At 41.3% G+C, this 19,656-nt stretch overlaps 1 protein-coding gene across 2 annotated transcripts in view; it reads left to right on the plus strand.

Moving 5' to 3' along the window:
* Window positions 1–17,299, plus strand: part of LOC129193822 (uncharacterized) — an 89,104-nt gene extending 71,805 nt beyond the window's left edge. The window contains exons 5-6 of one of the 2 annotated variants that reach the window (XM_054798506.1): window positions 8,679–8,881; window positions 16,351–17,299. In XM_054798506.1, the coding sequence (XP_054654481.1) occupies window positions 8,679–8,881; window positions 16,351–16,958 (811 nt within the window). In that variant the 3' untranslated portion in view covers window positions 16,959–17,299. The remainder of the gene's footprint in view (window positions 1–8,678; window positions 8,882–16,350) is intronic. The other variant, XM_054798505.1, reaches the window with a different exon arrangement.
* Window positions 17,300–19,656: the final 2,357 nt, after the last annotated feature.

A 19,656-nucleotide genomic window follows, 5' to 3' on the forward strand; every position in this document is an offset into this window, starting at 1 on the left:
ATAAACAGGGGTCTATGCGGCTCCTTTTCCCTTGTTCTTGGGTCGATGATCATCTCTTTAGTCTTATCTGTATTGAGAAGGAGATTGTTATCACGACACCAAGCTATGAGGTCCGCCACCTCTCTTCTGTATGATGTTTCAACACCACCAGTGATCAGTCCGATGACTGTAGTGTCATCTGCAAATTTAATGATGCTGGTGTTGTTCTGGGAGGCCACGCAATCGTAGGTGAAGAGCGTGTAGAGGAGTGGACTCAGCACACACCCCTGTGGGGTCCCAGTGCTCACAATTCTTGAGCTGGATGTGCGGTTGTGGACTCTGACTGACTGGGGCCTGCCTGTGAGAAAGTTAAACACCCAGTTACAGAGGGAGGGAGACAGGCCAAGTGTGAGGAGCTTATCTGTGAGTTTGTGGGGGCTGACTGTATTGGGCTCCAGTTATGGTAAAAGTCAAAAACAGCTTTCCTATGCTCTAACTACAAAAATGTTTAATTTATTAATATTGAATCCTAGTAGGAATTTGCTTATCTGGAAGCAATTAAGCGCCATAAATGAAGGATGACCGTACATTGTTTCTCATGGGAAAAACTGATGGGGTTATTGTACCGTTTGGGCTGACTTTTTTGCTGCTTCAAGTTTCACAGTTTCACTCTATTTTTCACTCTGTTAATAATTCATGCTGGTTTGTGGTTGAATGCGGCCTTTTATTAGCAAAGGACCAATTTCTTTGCCGAAATCACGCAATTCCAAGCATACAAATAGCTAAAGGAACTCAAATTCTGAAGGCGCATTCAAAGACCTTGTGATGATATGCAGTATGCTGCACTGGTCACAAGGTGTCAGTAATGTTACTGTCATGTTCGGTGAAACACTGAAACACACGGAACAAGTAGCTTTTATTGGAGGTTTGAATAATCCCACACAATAATCCCGAACATGGGCTGTTGCTGCCGTAACCCGGGGAAAGATAAAACTCAACTCCGAACCCCTGATGTCACTTTCTGCCCGTCCCCCCACTTAGCTCATCTCGCACTGGAAAACATTTACAGCAACACACACAAGCATGAGTCTTATTTAAGTCTTAAACGGATTGTTTCCTGTTATTATGTCTACTCTTTTGGGTGGTCCGAGTGTAAGGTGACAATAGGGGCGTTATTTCATGTGTAGAGGGCTCTAATTATGTTAAAAAAAACTATTTACAAGGTCGAAAACAGGTTTTCTGTGCTCCAACTATGAAAATATTCCATGGATAAATAAGGAATCCTACTTCGTGGAAATTCACTTATCACGGTCAGATCTGGATGGACCAACTAACCGCAATAAGCGAGGGACGACTGTAATGACAAAAAGCACAATTCCACTGTAGTTTGCCACTTGGGGAACTTTGCAGCTCGCAGCTTTACAAACCTTGATATCGTATTTCTCTCGGAGAACGATGAGGTCAAGTTTGGACTCTTACCTGACATGTTCGTACTGTACTGGCATGTGAACTGACCTTTACCTCGTTGTGACAGGGGCGAGGCATGACTGACAGTGTCCCTCGGTGTAAATTTACTCACCCAGCACCCCCACTTTTCTCCCTCTCCGTCGGCCATGCGATGCGGTTTGACCCTTTGTACAAATCACCGCCCAACTTTCCACATCTGCTGCCTGTCAGCATCTGCCAGGCGCATTCACCCGTCCCGCACATAATGAAAAACTCTCATTACTCGCCTCCACCCAACAGGTACACAAACCGTTAGGACAATTACCGGGCAATGCCACTGACCTTGTTGTCAGAGAGAGTCACATTGAGCACAAACAACTGGGAGGCAGCAAAGCCCACAGCCATGGAGGTCTGGCAAAAGAAACACAGCTTTTATGGAAAGAGATGGAAAGAAGATGCACACGGTGTATGGCTCAATGCTGAACACGTGACCGCTTATTCTCAGTAAGGCAGCTCGAAAACCAAGAAAAAAAACATTCCATCTGAGAACTGGACTCATTTATTTCCCATTACTATGTCTCATGTTAGATGCCTTATTTAATTCAGGTCATACAAGTTGGAGTTCGACTAGAATCCTAACTAAAGTAGCTCAAACTCCAGATTTTAGCACTCGGGTGTCCAAAGTGTGGCCCGCGGGGCCCGCTGTTTTTGAATTTTTGACAAAAATAAAGACAAAATATTCAGAGAAAAAAGTTGCAATCGAACAAGAAAAGTCGTAATTGTACAAGAGCAAGATTGTAACATTATAAGGAAAAATAACATCATTTTAGTAGTTTTAAGTTCAAATATTAGAAAAAGAAAAAAGACAAAACAAAAAAAGGTTAGCATGTTGGCCACACAGTCAGGAGATCGAGAAGATCTGGGTTGGAATCTCCGTCAGGCATCTCTGTGTGGAGTTTGCATGTTCTCCCCGTGCGTGTGTGTGGGTTTTCTGGGTACTCCGGTTTCCTCCCACATCCCAAAAACATGCATGTTAGCTTCATTGGAGGCTCTAAATTGTCCATAGGTATGAATGTGATTGGGAGTGGTTGTTTGTCTATATGTGCCCTGCCATTGGCTGGCCACCAGTCCAGGGTGTACCCCACCTGTCGCCCGAAGTCAGCTGGGATAGGCTCCAGCATACCTGCGACCCTAGTGAGGATAAGCAGCATAGTAGATGGATGGATGGAAAGTTGTAATATGATAAAAACTAACAAAACAACAAATAAGGTTGTAATTTTTTGGAAAATTAGGTTGCGGAAAAGTTACAATGTTACGAGAATAAAGTGTAAATACGAAAGGAATAAACTCCTATTACAAAAATTTACAAGAAGAAAGTTGCAATAGTTGGCAATAGTTGGAAAATTTAAAAAACCCCATCAGAAATGGAAAACACAGCTGCAACGTCTGACCTAAGAGAGTCTACTGTAGTTGAATGGATGAATAAATAACTCAGGGTCAAACTAAATCTCACCTCTAAGGGCATTCCTTGGCACCAGGACACGAGCGTATGCTATATATTGTTTCAATTTTCAGGTCTCTTTATCCTGCTTTCACTGGATATGCCAATAAAAAAAAGGGCATGAAAGGGATTCCAAGACAACGTGGACCACAACATTGAACATAAAGGTCCTTCAGCAGCTACAAAGTTTCAGGAATCTGACACGGAGGGTCAAACAGCCCTCCTTAATGGCTTACCAGACACTTGCTGCTCCTTTGTTTGGCCTCCACGTTACAGGAAAGCTGAGGAGACAGTGGAGGACAAAACAATGGACACAGCAGTCTGCGAGGAGAAGCGGAGCTCATCATGCCTCCTCTGCCATTAGACAAATTATCTGATGTTTAGCAGACTGGGGGCAGCCTCCCTGCCAAGTGATGACTTTATTGCCCCAGGAGGGGGGTCTGGGATGGAAGTGTGTCTCTGTGGCTCCCTGCCGTGTGCGACATGGGGGCCCGGCTCTGCCTCCCTTCGTGTCTCGCGCCAGGCCGCACATGCTCGGCCCGCTCAGCTGCTCTTCCCCGCTCTGTGAGGACAACCCGAGGGCGTCTTTGTCCTCGGGGCTGCTTCTTTGTCCCGCTGGCGCACACAAACAGATGTCTGGCCATTGGGTGTTTTTCTCGTAGGAAGTTGTAAACCTCCAGCGTGCGGCGGGCTCCATTCATATGGAATGGTGCCTGTGCAAGTGGCATACACATGCAAATGCGGACAAGCAGGCTCCCCGTTGGGGCGGCTTTAACAAATGTTTGGCCTGGAAGCAAAGCCAAAGCATGCCAGTCCACCAGGTTATGACCGGCTAGCGCTGAGAGCTCCATGTAGAACAGCAATCACCTCGCAGCATGCGAGTAACACAGGAAACAGCAGAGGGAAGAATGAGACCTCAAACAGAGTGTAAACACCGTCCCGATAGAAGTACACACAACAATGCAGACCTCACACACTCCGACCCTCCCAATATGCTAATGCAAGGCAAAAAGTCATACAGTGGTACTTTTATACAAAATACAAACCGTTGATGTTCCCATTTCTCTCCCACTGACAACAACAAGCAGTTGAGCTTCCTAATAAGGAATGGGATGGTAATCAATATATTAAAAGTTGAGTGTGCTATTGGGATGCAACCAGCAGAGGTGCTGTTGAGTCGCAACCTGATACCGTCTTAAGAAGGACAACTTGACGCCAGCAATGAGGAGTTCGTCTACAAGACATCCATGCTGTGGCGTAACTCCTCCATCAGGCTGCATTATTTTGTTCAAGACAACACTGGCATGGAAAAATGTTCAGAACGTTCAAGAAATACATTTCCCAATTAAAATGACCATTATTCAATTAATTGCTTTAAGCCACAATGTAAAAACACATTCAACAGCCACACACGCGAGCCCTCGAGTCTTAAATGGCTTATTTTCTCTTATTTTGTCTACTATATTGGTTAATACGAGGGTAAAGGTGACTATAGGGGTGTTATTTCATGTCTAGAGGGCTCTAATAAATGTGAAAAATCATATTCAGAAGGACGCAAAGGGGTTTTCTCTCCTCTAACAAAAATACTCCATTAATAAATAAGGAATCCTACCAATTAATCACGCTAATCGAGGGATTACTTTAAGCAATACCGAACCCTCTGCACATGACATGTTTGCTTGTCCACTTGTTGCTAGGCAGAATTTCTGTACCCCTAAGCTCATTTTTTTTTTAAAAACTACATGTTGAAGTCATAGTCACAATGTTGTTTCCTTAGCAACTTGGGGCAAAGAGCTCCGCTGCCCCAGACTGAACGCATGCAAAGGACAGGGAAGGTCATACAAATTAAACATGCCCTTGGGTTACTCCAAACATCACTTAAAGAATGATAAGACAGCATATGTATACATGACTTTTGCAATCAAACCACGACACTTTATCAAATATGAAAACGAGCGCTGTATCCCCTGATGCAAAATCACCACTACACTGCACCAAGGAATAAAGACAATGCCAATAGCGATATCACATAAGAAGTCAAATAATTGACGTCGTTCATAAGCTCAAGAAAGCTTTGCTGTTGCAGTAATTGCTTTTGGCCTCCCGCTATCCAAAATGACGGTTTTTAGCCGTCGGGTTGTTTTTTTTATCTGCATTGGACACCTGCTGGGAATATTGATCCTGCGCTGGTTTCACCATTTAACCGTCATCAGGCATCAGGGTTTTAAACAACCCCCGTGTCACTTTATATTGAATACTAATGGCAGAGACTCAGGAGCGCATTGATTGTGAATATATATATCTATCAGCTTAGGCGAGAAAACAATCAGGGCTGTTCATTGTGTGCCTGCAATTTAGCTGTGAATGCCTTAAAAGTAAGTTGGTCAAAAACACTTCATAGTATTCTTCAACAAACAAGCAAAAGCTGACATTTTGAAGACTTTTACTCTAATATACACATTTTAATTCCCCTGCAAACACAATATTGGCACAGGAGTACCCCTAAATGTCATATTTGCATATATAAAGTATATATATATATATATATCACAACAATACACCTAAATGTAGCAACACTTTCTAAATGTAGCTTTGGTATTGTTCATTAAGCGCAGAATTTGGTTGTTAATTCACGATTTTAATGAAAGGCCTGACATTTTTACACAAAAATTGAGTGCCTTTATATATAAATTATTATATTATATATAAAACAATAAAATATTGATAAACAATATTATACACACTGTATAAAACAGTGGGACCTTGGCTAGCATTCGCCTTGGTTAGCATGTTTCTTGGTTGCAGTCAAAGATTTACTTTGCCTCGGTTTTCATGCATTTGCCAGTTTGCGTACAACATGGCTTGCGTTTTATCGTGTTATTAATACACCGCATGAGTCCATCTGTAGTATTAATATATATATATATATATATATATATATACTGCTCAAAAAAATTAGGGGAACACTTGGAAAAATGATGTTGAATATGTTTCCTGATAATAAGTGGGTGATGTATTAGTAACAAAATGATGCCACATCATTTAATAGAAATGAAAATGATCACCCTATAGAGGGGGGAAATCAAAGACACCCCAAAAATCAAAGTGAAAAAATGATGCAGCACACTGGTCCATTTTGCTAAAATGTCATTGTAGCAACTCAAAATGATTCTCAGTAGTTTGTGTGGCCCCCACGTGCTTGTACGCATGCCTGACAACGTGGGGGCATGCTCCTAATGAGACTACGGATGGTGTCCTGGGGGATCTCCTCCCAGATCTGGACCAGGGCATCACTGCGGTACCTGGACGCATGGAGGAGATTCCAGGAGACAGGTAGTTACTCCAGGAGAGCTGGACAGGGCCGTAGAAGGTCCTTCAATCCTCAGCAGGATTGATATCTGCTCCTTTGTGCAAGGAGGAACAGGATGAGCACTGCCAGAGCCCTACAAAATGACCTCCAGCAGGCCACTGGTGTGAATGTTTCTGACCAAACAATCAGAAACAGGCTCCATGAGGGTGGCCTGAGGCCCTGACGTCCTGTAGTGGGCCCTGTGCTCCCTGCCCAGCACCGTAGAGCTCGATTGGCATTTGCCATAGACCACCAGAATTGGCAACTACACCACTGGTGCCCTGTGCTCTTCACTGAGGAGAGCAAGTTCAACCTGAGCACATGCGACAGACGTGAAAGGGTCTGGAGATGCCGTGGAGAACGTTATGCTGCCTGCAACATCATTCAGCATGACCGGTTTGGTGGTGGGTCAGTGATGGTCTGGGGAGGCATATCCCTGGAAGGACGCACAGACCTCTACAGGTTAGATAATGGCACCCTGACTGCTATTAGGTATCGGGATGAAATCCTTGGACCCATTGTCAGAACCTCCGCTGGTGCAGTGGGACCTGGGTTCCTCCTGGTCCACGACAATGCCTGACCTCATGTGGCTAGTGTATGCAGGTAGTTCCTGGAGGATGAAGGAATTGATACCATTGACTGGCCCCCACGTTCACCTGACCTAAACCCAATAGCACACCTCTGGGACATTATGTTTAGGTCCATACGGCGCCGCCAGGTTGCTCCTCAGACTGTCCAGGAGCTCATTGATGCCCTGGTCCAGATCTGGTAGGAGATCCCCCAGGACACCATCCGTAGTCTCATTAGGAGCATGCCCCGACGTTGTCAGGCATGCGTACAAGCGCGTGGGGGCCACACACACTACTGAGAATCATTTTGAGTTGCTACAATGACATTTTAGCTAAATGGACCAGTGTGCTGCATCATTTTTTCACTTTGATTTTTGGGGTGTCTTTGATTTCCCCCCTCTATAGGGTGATCATTTTCATTTCTATCAAATTATGTGGCATCATTTTGTTACTAATACATCACCCACTTATTATCAGGAAAGATATTCAAGATCATTTTCCCCCCAGTTTAGATCTGATTTGTTTTCGAAGTGTTCCTCTAATATTTTTGAGCAGTGTATATTTGTTATCAAAAAACTAACTACCTTGTTAGCATCCTCTTAGCTAGCGAATAAAATGGCAACCAAAAGTTACGTCGCTGTCTATAATGTCATCATCAGCAGTTGATTCAAAAATTTCAACACAAAACACGTTTTTATAGTTTTATAATTATAGCTTTATATGCATAAAACAATTATAAATGCAGGTAAATTACGAATGACAGGGCTAAATTTACATTTAAGGTTACTTTTGCCTTTATTGAAGAGTAGTTCCCAAAAGACACGATGTGGCAGCGAGACACCACAAGGATTCCATCTTCCTGTTTTGTTATTTCTTGAATTCAATAGTCTTTCCCACCTTCTTTATCAAAATGCTGGCACTTGTAACTTCATTTGGCTCCACTATGGGTTACAGTATTTCGGTGAAAAACACTGAATTCAAGAAACAACTCATGTCAAAACAGGAAGACGTGGTTGATCCCGCAGCCACACCGTGTCTTTTTTTGTACAGCACGTGGAGAATCACGTCTTCAGTGAAGGCAAAAATAACTTTAATGCTAGAAGTGATCAACCACCCCTTTCGCTCATCATTTGTATGCATTTCGAATTGTTTTCTGCATGTCAAATCATATTTGTAAAACTATAAAAACGTGTTTTGTGTTTAGGCACTGCACTGCACTGCATGGGGTCACGAGAGGTGCCAGTATATTAGAAACACCTCTCTGCACGATGCAGTCATTGTTATAAACAAACACCTGACAAAACTGCGCATTATTATTATTATGTTTGCAAAGGCAAAATGTGCATAGCCTATTAGTACAGGTGTACCTACCGGTAATTGTACGCACCTCTTTCTGGGGGTGAAAATGCAATAAAGCCTCGTAATTAAGGTCTCCAAAAGATTCTTCAATTTGGTGATGTGGCTCCATCTCAAGCGCCATCTGTGGCCAATTTACTTTCAGGTCGCGCATTATTGAATTTAATGATATGGGTGATTATCGACCAATACTCGGGGCCCATTAGGAGGTCGTGTGAAACACTAATAGTGTTTGTGTCACGTGCATGGTGCCGCTTGGTGGGGGGACTCGGACGCTTTAAAGAGCACCGACACACACGCACCACCTCGCAGGACTAGACAGACGACACGAAACACCCGCACCACCTCGGATCCGGTTCGAAGACGCGTTCACACCACTTTAGCCTATGAGAGGACTCGCTCCGCGCGCGTAATTACGCACGACATCGCCTCATTTTCGTTTACTTTTGTTTTCTTAATTTCCTTTTTTTATTTAAAGCATGCTGGATTCAAAGCACCGTGGAGTGACCATGATGACGTCCACTCACAAGATCTCCTTCTCCATCGTCGACATCCTGGATCCGAACAAATTCAACAGCGGCAGCAAGAAGGGAAGCGAACTTGCCAAGTTTGAAGTGCAAGACGCGGAGGGGAATAGTTGGGAGACGCACAGCGACGCGGAAGGAGACGTCACAGCGGCAGGTAAAGACTAAAAAAAAGACACTCTGCAAAATGTCATGTATAAAAAAATGCATATTTTGAATGCACTTGCAAAGTAAATAGTGATTCGTAGCAAATGGTACAGCCCTTATAAATAGTATACCGCTTAGTTTGTCATCTCAATGACAAACAAATAAAAAAATAAAAAATGCATACATACGTACAAAAAATGTATTAAATGTGCCTTCAAATGGCAAAAAGTTTGAGTAATCCTAAACAAGTAAACAAACAAACAAACAGGGACAATAAACATGTCACATATTGAAAAAACAACACATTTCTAAAATAATGAGAAACATTGCAAGTTAAGACTTTCCCCAGGAAGTGAGTAGCATCCAATGAAAGCTCTGTATTTTATTCTCTTTTTCTTATTTTTATCAGATTCATCTTTGTATGACCTTCCCCTAATTTCCACGGCTGCGTTCCCATTCAGGGGAAGCCACAAAGGCTTGTATCCCAGAGCCCTGGCGTGTGATTGGCATTGGGGCAGGCAGGCCCAGATAATTGTTTAAATCGTCCCATTGAGGACGCTTTGATCGATATCCCATTACTGCATCCTGCATATCTCCCCGCAGCACCTTGCAGGTACAAACCTCACACCCCAGCCATGTCTGATCCTTAAATATCGTTCGATTAAAACTCCCACACCCCCCCCCCTTAAATAGATGACATTTATCGACCCGCGGGCAAATATGAAATCCATTAGCACGTCACGGCCTGAGACGCCGCAGCTGGATTTAGGTGGGATTTCTTTCCGCAACATGACATTTGAGTCGCTATCTGGTTTATAAATTATTGAAGGATTAGCGAGCAAGTCCCACCCGCAGCACCCAAACCTGTGCTTTCTGCAGCCACCACCGCAAGAAGCTAACAAGACGTCTAGAGTGTTTGCTTCTAAAAGTCCACTACAGGTGTCAGCGTGAGTAAGAACAGATCACTGAAGATGATTTTAAAGAGAAAATCCTTAAAGAACACAAACATGACTGTAGCACCATCAGGGTGGACAAACTGTAGATCAGGGGTAGGGGTGTCCAAACCTTTTCCACTTGGACACATTTTGTACACTAAAGATGCTAAAACCAATCCAATGTAGGGCAATATATGCTAAGCTACGTGAAGAAAACATTGACATCTTAGCTTTATGTCCTAGATACCTAAACAACTACACCACAACGTAAACAACACGAAAAATTGGGTTGTTTTACATCAAAATAACAATTTATTTACAAATGACACAATGAAATATTTACAATTTTCACATTTGGAACTAATCTGTGTGTGCACGCGTGTCCACGGACGCATGCGTTAAAATTTTCCTACTTTACCTTCTGCATGTTACACTTCTCCTTGCTCTCTTGCTTCCTCCTTGCTGTGGAGTGGGTTAATACATGCAAATGATCCCTGCTTATCTCTTATCAAATTCACTCCTGCCACCTTGTGGCCGTTTTTAAGGCTTAAAATGCTTGACAAGTGACCTCTTTTATTGTGCACGTAGGTCATCGCCTCTTTTTGCCTCTTCTGCAAAAAAAACGTAAAAGACGTATAAATACGTCTTAGGTATTGAATGAGTTAATAATAAATTCAGCTTATTTTTTTAAGATGGTAAGGGCAAAAATGTCCCGCGAGCCGCACTTTGGCCACCCGTGCTGTAGAGGGACAGACAGACAGACCAATAAAAGGGGAATGGTTAAATACACAACTTCTTACTGCAGCTTTAGAAAAATATTCCTCATTATTGTTATGTGTAATTTTATGAATATTTTAATATCATGATATTACTATTACACTATTGTCTGGGGTGGGGGTTTTCACAGTGTGAGGCGGGGCGCGGCAGCTTGAGAAAAATAAAACTTTTTAAGCTAACTTAATTTGCATTAATAGGAAAAATAAAAAGATTTTTAGTTTCTACTATAGAGGTGTCCAAAGTACAGACCCAGGGCCATTTGTGGCACGCAGCGGTTTCTCTTTTCTTTTCTTTTCTTTTTTTTTTTAAATGGGCCCTTAACTTAAATAAAAAAAAACCAGCAAAAATGTAAGAAAAGAGCAGTCATTTTACGGGAATTATCAAAATATTAGGAGAATAAAGTCACAATATTCAGAAAAAAGTGTCAATCTTTCAAGAAAAAAAGTCGTAAGATGAGGAATATTTTACAAATATTTGACAAGCACAAAGTTGAAATATGAAAGAAAGAAATGAGTCGTCATATCACGAGAAACATAAACAATCAAGATGCCACTTTTGGAAAATTAGGCTGGAAAAAAGTTGTAGTACCGAGAACGAAATCAAAATATTTCAGGATAAAGTCGTAATATCATGAAAAAAAAAACATTAATGAAAATATGGTTGAAATATTTGTAAAAATTCAGAAAGAGTGAAATGTAAGGAGAAAAAGCTCATCATTATATGCTTTTTTTTTTTCTTTGATTATACACTATCGGTCAAAAGTGTTAGAACACCCCAATTTTTCCAGTTATTTATTGAAATTCAAGTGGTTCAAGTCCAATGAATCGCTTGAAATGGTCCAAAAAGGTAAGCGGTGAAGTGCCAGAGGTTAACAAAAAGGTAAGGTTACCCAAAGGTGAAAAATAAAGTGTACTGCAGAATGATACCGTTTCAGGGAGCACAAAATGGCTCAACAATTTAAAGCTGTTGTGCAGAAATGGAGGTTGATCAAGCCTTGGCAGTTGGTGCAACTCATTCCTAGAGGAGTACTTACTACCTCCTCTGTCTGCATAAAAACACACTCTGGTACTGTAGGTACTGTACCCTGGTGAGCATCACTTGAACAGCGTCGTACTCCAGCAAGTCATTTGTTGCTGCAAAAACGGCAAGAAAGAAGGGAATTAGTAATGGAAGAGAGACAGACCATCTTAACATCTTACCTCCAGAGAAATCGGGGTGTTCTAAAGCTTTTCACCGGTAGTGTATATAACACGGGATGGTTTACAAAATGTTAAATATCAGAGCGGCCCCCGCATCCTTTGATTTTTCAGTACGCTGCCCCCCGTGGAAAAAGCTTGGGCACCCCTGTTCTAGTGAGTAAAAAGAATCTAGAGTGAGCAGAAATCCACAAAGTATCTTCTGGAGAATCTGTTTTTCGGGGAATCGGGAGAGGTCCCAACCGTGTTATAGTCTCTGAGGGGAGGCTCACTTTGAAAACCCCTGCTGGACTGGGAGAAACCATATGCTTCTACTGGTGCCGGTGCTCCATTTTCAACATTAGTTGATTAAGTTACCAAATACGGTCATCTGAGTCCAGTAAAATGAGTTAAGGACACCTTTCTAACCTCAGTAAAGCCACCATGAAGAATTGTAGTCTCTTAAAAGAACAGTACTGTACCTTTAAGAATATGCTGCAGTGTTTCCCACAGTACTTCAGTGTATTTGTAGACAAATACAAATTCAATTTTCTTCTTTGAATTTTTTTAAATGCCCAAACATTTAATGCCCCTCCCCTTTTGAATAGGGGAGGGGCCCACAGCAGCACCCGCAGCTCACTGACGAGCATGTCCAGTAAAACCAGAAAAAGTTGCTACATGTTTCGCTTGTCTCCTTTTTGAAAAAGAGCGTCTCGAGCAGGGGTGTCCAAACTTTTTTCCAGCGTGGGCCACATAGACACACACGAAAGGATGCAACTATGCCACGTTGATGTTTTGTACAGCAACACATGAGATATGCTAATAGGTTGTATGTATTACAAGAAAAAAGCTGCATCTCAGCTTTGAGACATACCGTAGTTAAATAAGCGTATTGCTAGTATTCCCACTTTTACTGCTGTTTTTTTAAATTTTCCAAATATTTCAACTTTCTTCTTAAATAATCTTCATGAATTTTCTTTTCCTAGTATCCATCCATCCATCTTCTATGCCGCTTATCCTCACTAGGGTCATGGGGGTAACGCTGGAGCCTATCCCAGCCGACGTTTGGCCGAAAGGCAGGGTAGACCCTGGACTGGTGGCCAGCCAGTCGCAGGGCACATAAAGAGAAACCAACATTCACACCACATTGTGTTTAATTTGTACATCAACGACATTTGTAAAGTAACAAAGGACTTAAAATTGGTATTATTCGCGGATGATACCACCGCTTTCTGTTCTGGTGAAAGCACACAAGAACTCATTAAAAAGGCCAAGGATGAAATGGTCATATTAAAATCATGGTTTGATAGGAACAGATTATCCCTGAATTTAAGTAAAACTAAAATAATGCTATTCGGTAATAGCAGAAAGGATACGTACGACCAAATACAAATTAATGGAGTGGATATTGAAAAAGTGGAAAAATATAAATTCCTTGGGGTTGTAATAGATGAAAAAATGAGTTGGAAATCTCATATTAAAAATATACAACAAAAGGTGGCGAGAAATATCTCAATATTGAATAAAGCAAAATATGTTCTTGACCAAAAATCACTCCACACTCTGTACTGTTCCTTAGTATTAGCATATCTAACGTATTGTGTGGCGATATGGGAAATAATTACAAAAGCAATCTTCACTCACTCACTGTACTGCAAAAAAGATCTGTAAGGATCATTCACAATGCCAAGTATAGACAACATACAAACCCTCTATTTTTAAAATCGCAGATATTAAAATTTGCAGATTTAGTACACTTTCAAATCGCTAGAATAATGTTTAAAGTTAATAACAACTCGTTACCCAAAAACCTCAAACAGTATTTCTCAATCAGAGAGGAGAAATATGATCTTAGAGGAAAATTAAACTTAAAACATTTATACGCGAGAACTACGCTGAAAACCCACAGCATTTCTGTGTGTGGAATTAAATTATGGAACAGATTGAGTAAGGAACTCAAACAATGTACAGAGATGAGCACATTCAAAAAACAATACAAGCAGTTGATGTTTGCTAAATACAAGGCAGAAGAGTCTTGATTGTTCTGTCAGGTTTGTTATGTTTTTGTTGTTTTGTTTATTAAAAAAATGTTATTTATTTATTAATTATTGTTATTATTATTATTATTATTATTATTTTAATGTATATGAATATATATATATTTAATTTTTTTGGGGGGGGGGGGCTATCTTACCGTTATCTATTATGTGTTATCCTGACTATCACGGAAAACACGACATGGAATGCAGGAAGTGAACTACATGTACTGTAATAGATGTGGAATGGATGGGGGGTAGGATTAAATAAGCTTTGCTTCTTCCTACTCCTTTTGGACATGTGGAACTGTGAAAGGATGATTCATGAGATGTATTCCATTGGAACCTTCATGTTCAAATAAACTAAACCAAACCAAACCAAACCAAACATTCATACCTGTGGGCAATTGTGAGTCTCCAATTAACCTAAACTAATCTTCTCGTAATATTATGACTTTATTCCCATCATATTTTGACTTAAAAAAACATATTGTACTATGCTACTAAAATGATAATAATATTACACGTTTATTCTAGTGAAATTGTGACTTTTTTCTCTTAATATTTTGACTTTATTTGAATAAAATTACAGCTGTTTTTTCCACTTGTCTGTTGGTCTTTCCCCCCCAACTATTTCAACTTTCTTTTTTTTAATTTAATTTTATTTTTTTTCCTTTTCAACGTTAAAAATAAAGTTTCAACTTTATTTTTGTAAGTTTTCTTCTTGTAATTCCGACTTTATTCCCATAATGCTTTCACTTTATTCTCGTAACCTAATTTTCCAAAAATGACATCTTTATTCGTTATTTTGTTTTGGTTTCTCATAATATTACAACCTCAAAACAATAACGTCTTTTTTCTTCAATATTTCAACTATGTGCTACTTAAACAACGTTATTTTTCCAGAACAAAAAGGAAACCGGACACAGGATATCCGGTCACACCAGGACAAACAAGAACTAAAAACTAACAGACGAAAAACACCGGCTGCTGCTCATGCTGGGCACGAGCCTGCAGCGGATGAAGGCAGCACAAGCAGAGCAAAACACACCTGCCCACATTCATATAGTCCAGCAAGGGTGGGGCCAATCGGCAGCTTCCTTAAAAAAAATACAGAAACAAAGCTCAAACTCAAACAGTGCTCATACCAACACCTCACATATAATTGGGAATACATTATTTTGATGTAAAACAACCCCTTTTTTGTGTTGTTGATGTTGGTGTAGTACGCCAATCGTCACAGGGGGCACGTGAATAAAAATGAAAAACAGTTAGCGCCTAACACTCACAATTACGAGTGCACATGAACGCCTCATAGCGCACAGTCGTAGCAGAAAGAAGGAAGGAGACACGGCATGAAGTTCTTCATTGCTCTGTGTGAGTTCTGTGAATAAGTAAGGAAGTGTGATGATTCTGTTGTGCATTAAGAGTCTTTCATCTTGAAGGTTGAACTGTGAAAACCCGTCCATGTACAGTATGCACGTGTCAGGATGAGCGAATGGAGATTCTCCTGAAAATGAGGTTTTATCGCTGCTTGTATGTATTTTTGCGCTTTGGATACTGCTTTGCCCTGCGATTGGCTGGCGACCAGTCCAGGTTGTACCCCGCCTGTCGCCCGAAGTCAGCTGGGATAGGCTCCAGCATGCCCCCGCGACCCTAATGAGGATGAAGTGGTATAGAAAATGGATGGATGGATGGATGGATACTGCTTTATCGTGTTGGCTCAACTTTCCCTTTCAATTTGGTATCAAATTAATATGCAGATTTAAATCACAGGATGAATACTTACTTTATTCATCTCCAAGAGAAATTCACATCTTATCAATCTGTCAGTGCTCATGGAAAACGTTGTCCAAATATGATCATGCACAATACACATTTTTAAAGCAGAATTACTCACTATAAAGTTAATTAACCGATTAATCGTGTTTAATATTTCAATTTAGTGAAATGTAAAAATGGTTTATGTTTTTTAAGTGTGCAGCAGTAGGGGGTACATGGTTTCAAGTCAAATATCTGAAGCGGGACGCCACTGGAAAAAGTTTGGGAGCCACCGATTTAGATGTTTGAGCTGTCACAAAAGCAAAAAATATTTGTGTCAAAGTGAAAGTTATGCTTGAAATTTGTCTTTTCACAAAAAGCTGATTTTCTCCCTTTTTTTAGTTAGGAACTGATATTTCCCTAAAACTTACCCATGTTCTACTGCTGATTGCTAAAGAATGCAAAAAGGTAGAAACTAATTGTTTTTTCTGATGAAAGATTGGAATCTACTGCTTCTTTTGGTAGGTTCCATGTTTATATCACCATAGAACACAATATTCTGTGTGCCTTGAAAGATCAGTCAAAATGGCCGCTACTGAAGGGGTTGTCTTTTGAAAAATGGCTGGGATTGAATGAGTTCATAACCTGTGAAATACTCTTCAGACAAAATTAAACATATCAAACAAATCCCCCCAAAATGCCACCTGCAAACCAAAAGGACGACCTGTATAGTATACGGTGATGATTTTAGTGCCAAGGAGGATGTCAGCTCATCTTTGGTTCCTATTCCCTCAGCGGAGGACACAGACGACGACCAGTGTGCACCCGCCAGTCGCCACCCAGTCATCGTTGACCCCCTCCTACTCAGCCCACCAGCTGACAGCAACCACTGTCCCGCCAATGAACCGGACCACTCATCACAGGAGTCCACGGTCACCCCGCAGGAGCCCACGCCGCACAAAAGGCGGCGTCAAGACCCCAACGGCACCAAGCCCCGCCGCGCCCGAACTGCCTTCACCTACGAACAGCTGGTGGCACTGGAGAACAAATTCCGCGCCACCCGGTACCTGTCGGTGTGCGAGAGGCTAAACCTGGCCCTGTCCTTGAGTCTGACTGAAACGCAGGTCAAGATCTGGTTCCAGAACAGGCGGACCAAGTGGAAAAAGCAGAACCCCGGAGCGGACAGCACATTGCCACCGGCCTCCGGCTCCCTGATCAGTCCCAGTCAGGGAACATGTGGCTCGGGGCAGGCCGGCTTCCACCGGTCTTTCCCCGACCTCAGTTCAGGCAACGTCATCTTCCACACAGCCGGTGCTGTCCCTCTGTCCTCCACTGGGGGGCTCCTGCATCCCTTTATGTCCGGTGGATTTGTGCAGCCCACTTATTTTAATTCACACCTATGAAACACTATAGAATGAACTGTTGCATCTGCTATTATTGACTCAAAGTGCTGCACTGACGCCAAATGTTTGTGAAAGGGACAAGAACAACACTTTTATCAAGGTGCATGTTGCTGTTTTTGTCATGTCTCATGTTGCACTAATAGGTTTGCTGATGCAGTCTATCATTATTTTCTGTTGCCATGGACCTTTTTTCCCCCTTAGATATTATTGTTCCTGTGGCCATGTAAAAATGACGCACTACAACTGTCTGTCATTGTGTTTTGTTGAAACGCTGCGTGTGCAACAGATTTTGACATCTGTAACACAAACTGTGGCAACCGGCCGGCTTTGCTTGTGCAGCTCACATTGGTGTTCATTTATATGAGAAAATAATATCAGTGTTATTTCATTTAAAAAATGAAAAAGTTACGTTTTTTGTCGTGAATGCGGGATGGCTAATGACCCCTATTTTTAATGACATATTAGAACCACAAGAGATCGCTAGTTCTCTACGCTCCGATAAGGAGCTAAACCATGACTAGTCAACTAACTTGTTCTTTTCCAAAGCTGTAGCCAAACCTTCACATGACCTCACCAAATGACTATTTTAATACGCTATTATTATCGTCTATAATATATTATAATAGGCATTGTCATATAGGTGGAAAAGCCCGTTTTTAGTTCAGTGGCGGAGCCAGAAATGTTGCATTGGGGCGGCCAAGGTGAGACCATTACTCACATAGGGGTGGCAATATGTGGATACCTGAACTGTCTAGATGGCCAGTGGGGTGGCCACGGGTACCACTGGCGACCCCGTAGCTCCGCCACTACTTTTGGAGCGTCTAGTAGAGCAATTAATAGCTCAGCAGTGTGCTGAGCACATTTTTTCTATGCATAGCTTCTGCATTCTGCTCACCATCATGGCGGCCATAGCCGCGGAGGATATAATACGGAAGTGGATTTCGATCGGCACACCTGTTTTAACACTCATTATTAACAGATTTATGTACTGAATCCCGCTTCACAATTTAAGTCGGAGTCAACATAGTGAGAAAACTTAACCGGAAGCGACCAAAGTAATCATGGAAAACTTACCTACCGCTTGCAGTTCAGGCAAGATGGGCTTTTATCGACAGCTCCTCCACACGGAAAGTTGTGTGCTGCAGTGAAATGCCTCCGAGCGGAAACGGCGGTTAGGCTGAACTAATGTTTTGCACCACAGAGCCGCATTTGTCAAAAATTGCTCCCCCAGCCGTGGGGGTGGCCACTGGGGTGCTCAGCCACTGATTAGCATCAACTTCACTCTTTGTTCTTTTTTCCACATGTTTGCTGTTGTTTTTTCTTTTCATTTTCAAAATATTCCAACTTTCTTCTATAATAATAATAATACTCTTTGTAAATTTTTCTTATAATATTATAACTTTATTTCCATTTTATTATCAATTTTTCCCCAACCTAATTTTCTTTAACTTTATTTTTTTTGTTTGACCTTTTAAAAAAATAACATAAAAATAAATAATAATAATAATAAACAAATAATGTTCTTTTATTTAAACTCTTTTCTTCTAAAATGGCCTCATTTTATTTTTCTATAATTTTTATATTAATGCTATATAATTTTGATATACATTTTATATTTAAAAATTTAATAACATTTTCATAAATGTATTCTGGTAACATCGTGACTATTTTTCTCACTAGAGTACTTTTTTTTCTTAATATCTTGACTTTATTCTCATAAAATTACAGCTGTTTTTTTTCCCATTTTTGATTTTCAACTTTCTTGTTGTAAATTTTTTAGTCATTCATTTTTTAGTCAAATTCTAGCCAAAGATCCTCTATACAACAGGAGTGTGCCACTGAACATACTGCACAAAAACAAGAGTCAAAGATCTTCTATATGACAGGAGCAGTGAGCACCTTGCTGTATTTAAGGACCTGCTGTGGAAATGCTAGTCAAAGATTGTCTACACTGTACAACAGCCGTGCTCTGCAGTTTTGAGGAACATACTGCAAAAAAATTCTGCCTGCTGCTGTTTTTCAGCACCAACGGCATAAACACGAGTCAAAGATTCTCTATATGACTTGACCGCTTTGCTGTTTTTAAGGACAAACTGGAAAAAAGACTGGTGAAAGATTCCCTATATGACAGAAGTGCTCTGCTGTTTTTAAGGATCTACTGCAAAGAGAATAGCCAGAGCTCCTTCCTTCTGAATTGGGATGGTCTGGTCTGACAAGTCTAACTGATCGCACAGCGGTCCTCGCTCTCACGTCAAGATAGCGGGCAGACGCTCGGAGTCAATTTCCTCCTGACATGGCTTTGACAGTCCGAGGGCTTGACAAGCATTCTTCTTTTTTAGATGGCGTTTACTCACCGCTGTCAAAACCTGGAGGATGTCCAGCCGTTCTATTTATTTCTGTTGTGCAAACGGGCCGGGGTGGGGTCATCATTAATAATTGGCGACATTAATTATGTATGCTCATGAGTGAGCGAGTGCACCGTGGGATTTGACGTTGCTGCCTTATTTCAAGGTTTGGTGGTTATCGCTATTATGCAAAGTGTATTATTATTAATATCTGGCGGGAGGAGCAATCACTTTCAATATAGAGCATGTGCACGTTGGGCGCCTACGTGTGTGCGTGTGCTTGAGCAATTATGCCCGTCTGGCGAGCGTACTCCTAATTTCTTATCTTAGCAACACACTTTGGGCAACTCTAT

This window comes from Dunckerocampus dactyliophorus, chromosome 14 (assembly GCF_027744805.1).
Source record: "Dunckerocampus dactyliophorus isolate RoL2022-P2 chromosome 14, RoL_Ddac_1.1, whole genome shotgun sequence".
NCBI classification, from domain to species: domain Eukaryota; kingdom Metazoa; phylum Chordata; class Actinopteri; order Syngnathiformes; family Syngnathidae; genus Dunckerocampus; species Dunckerocampus dactyliophorus.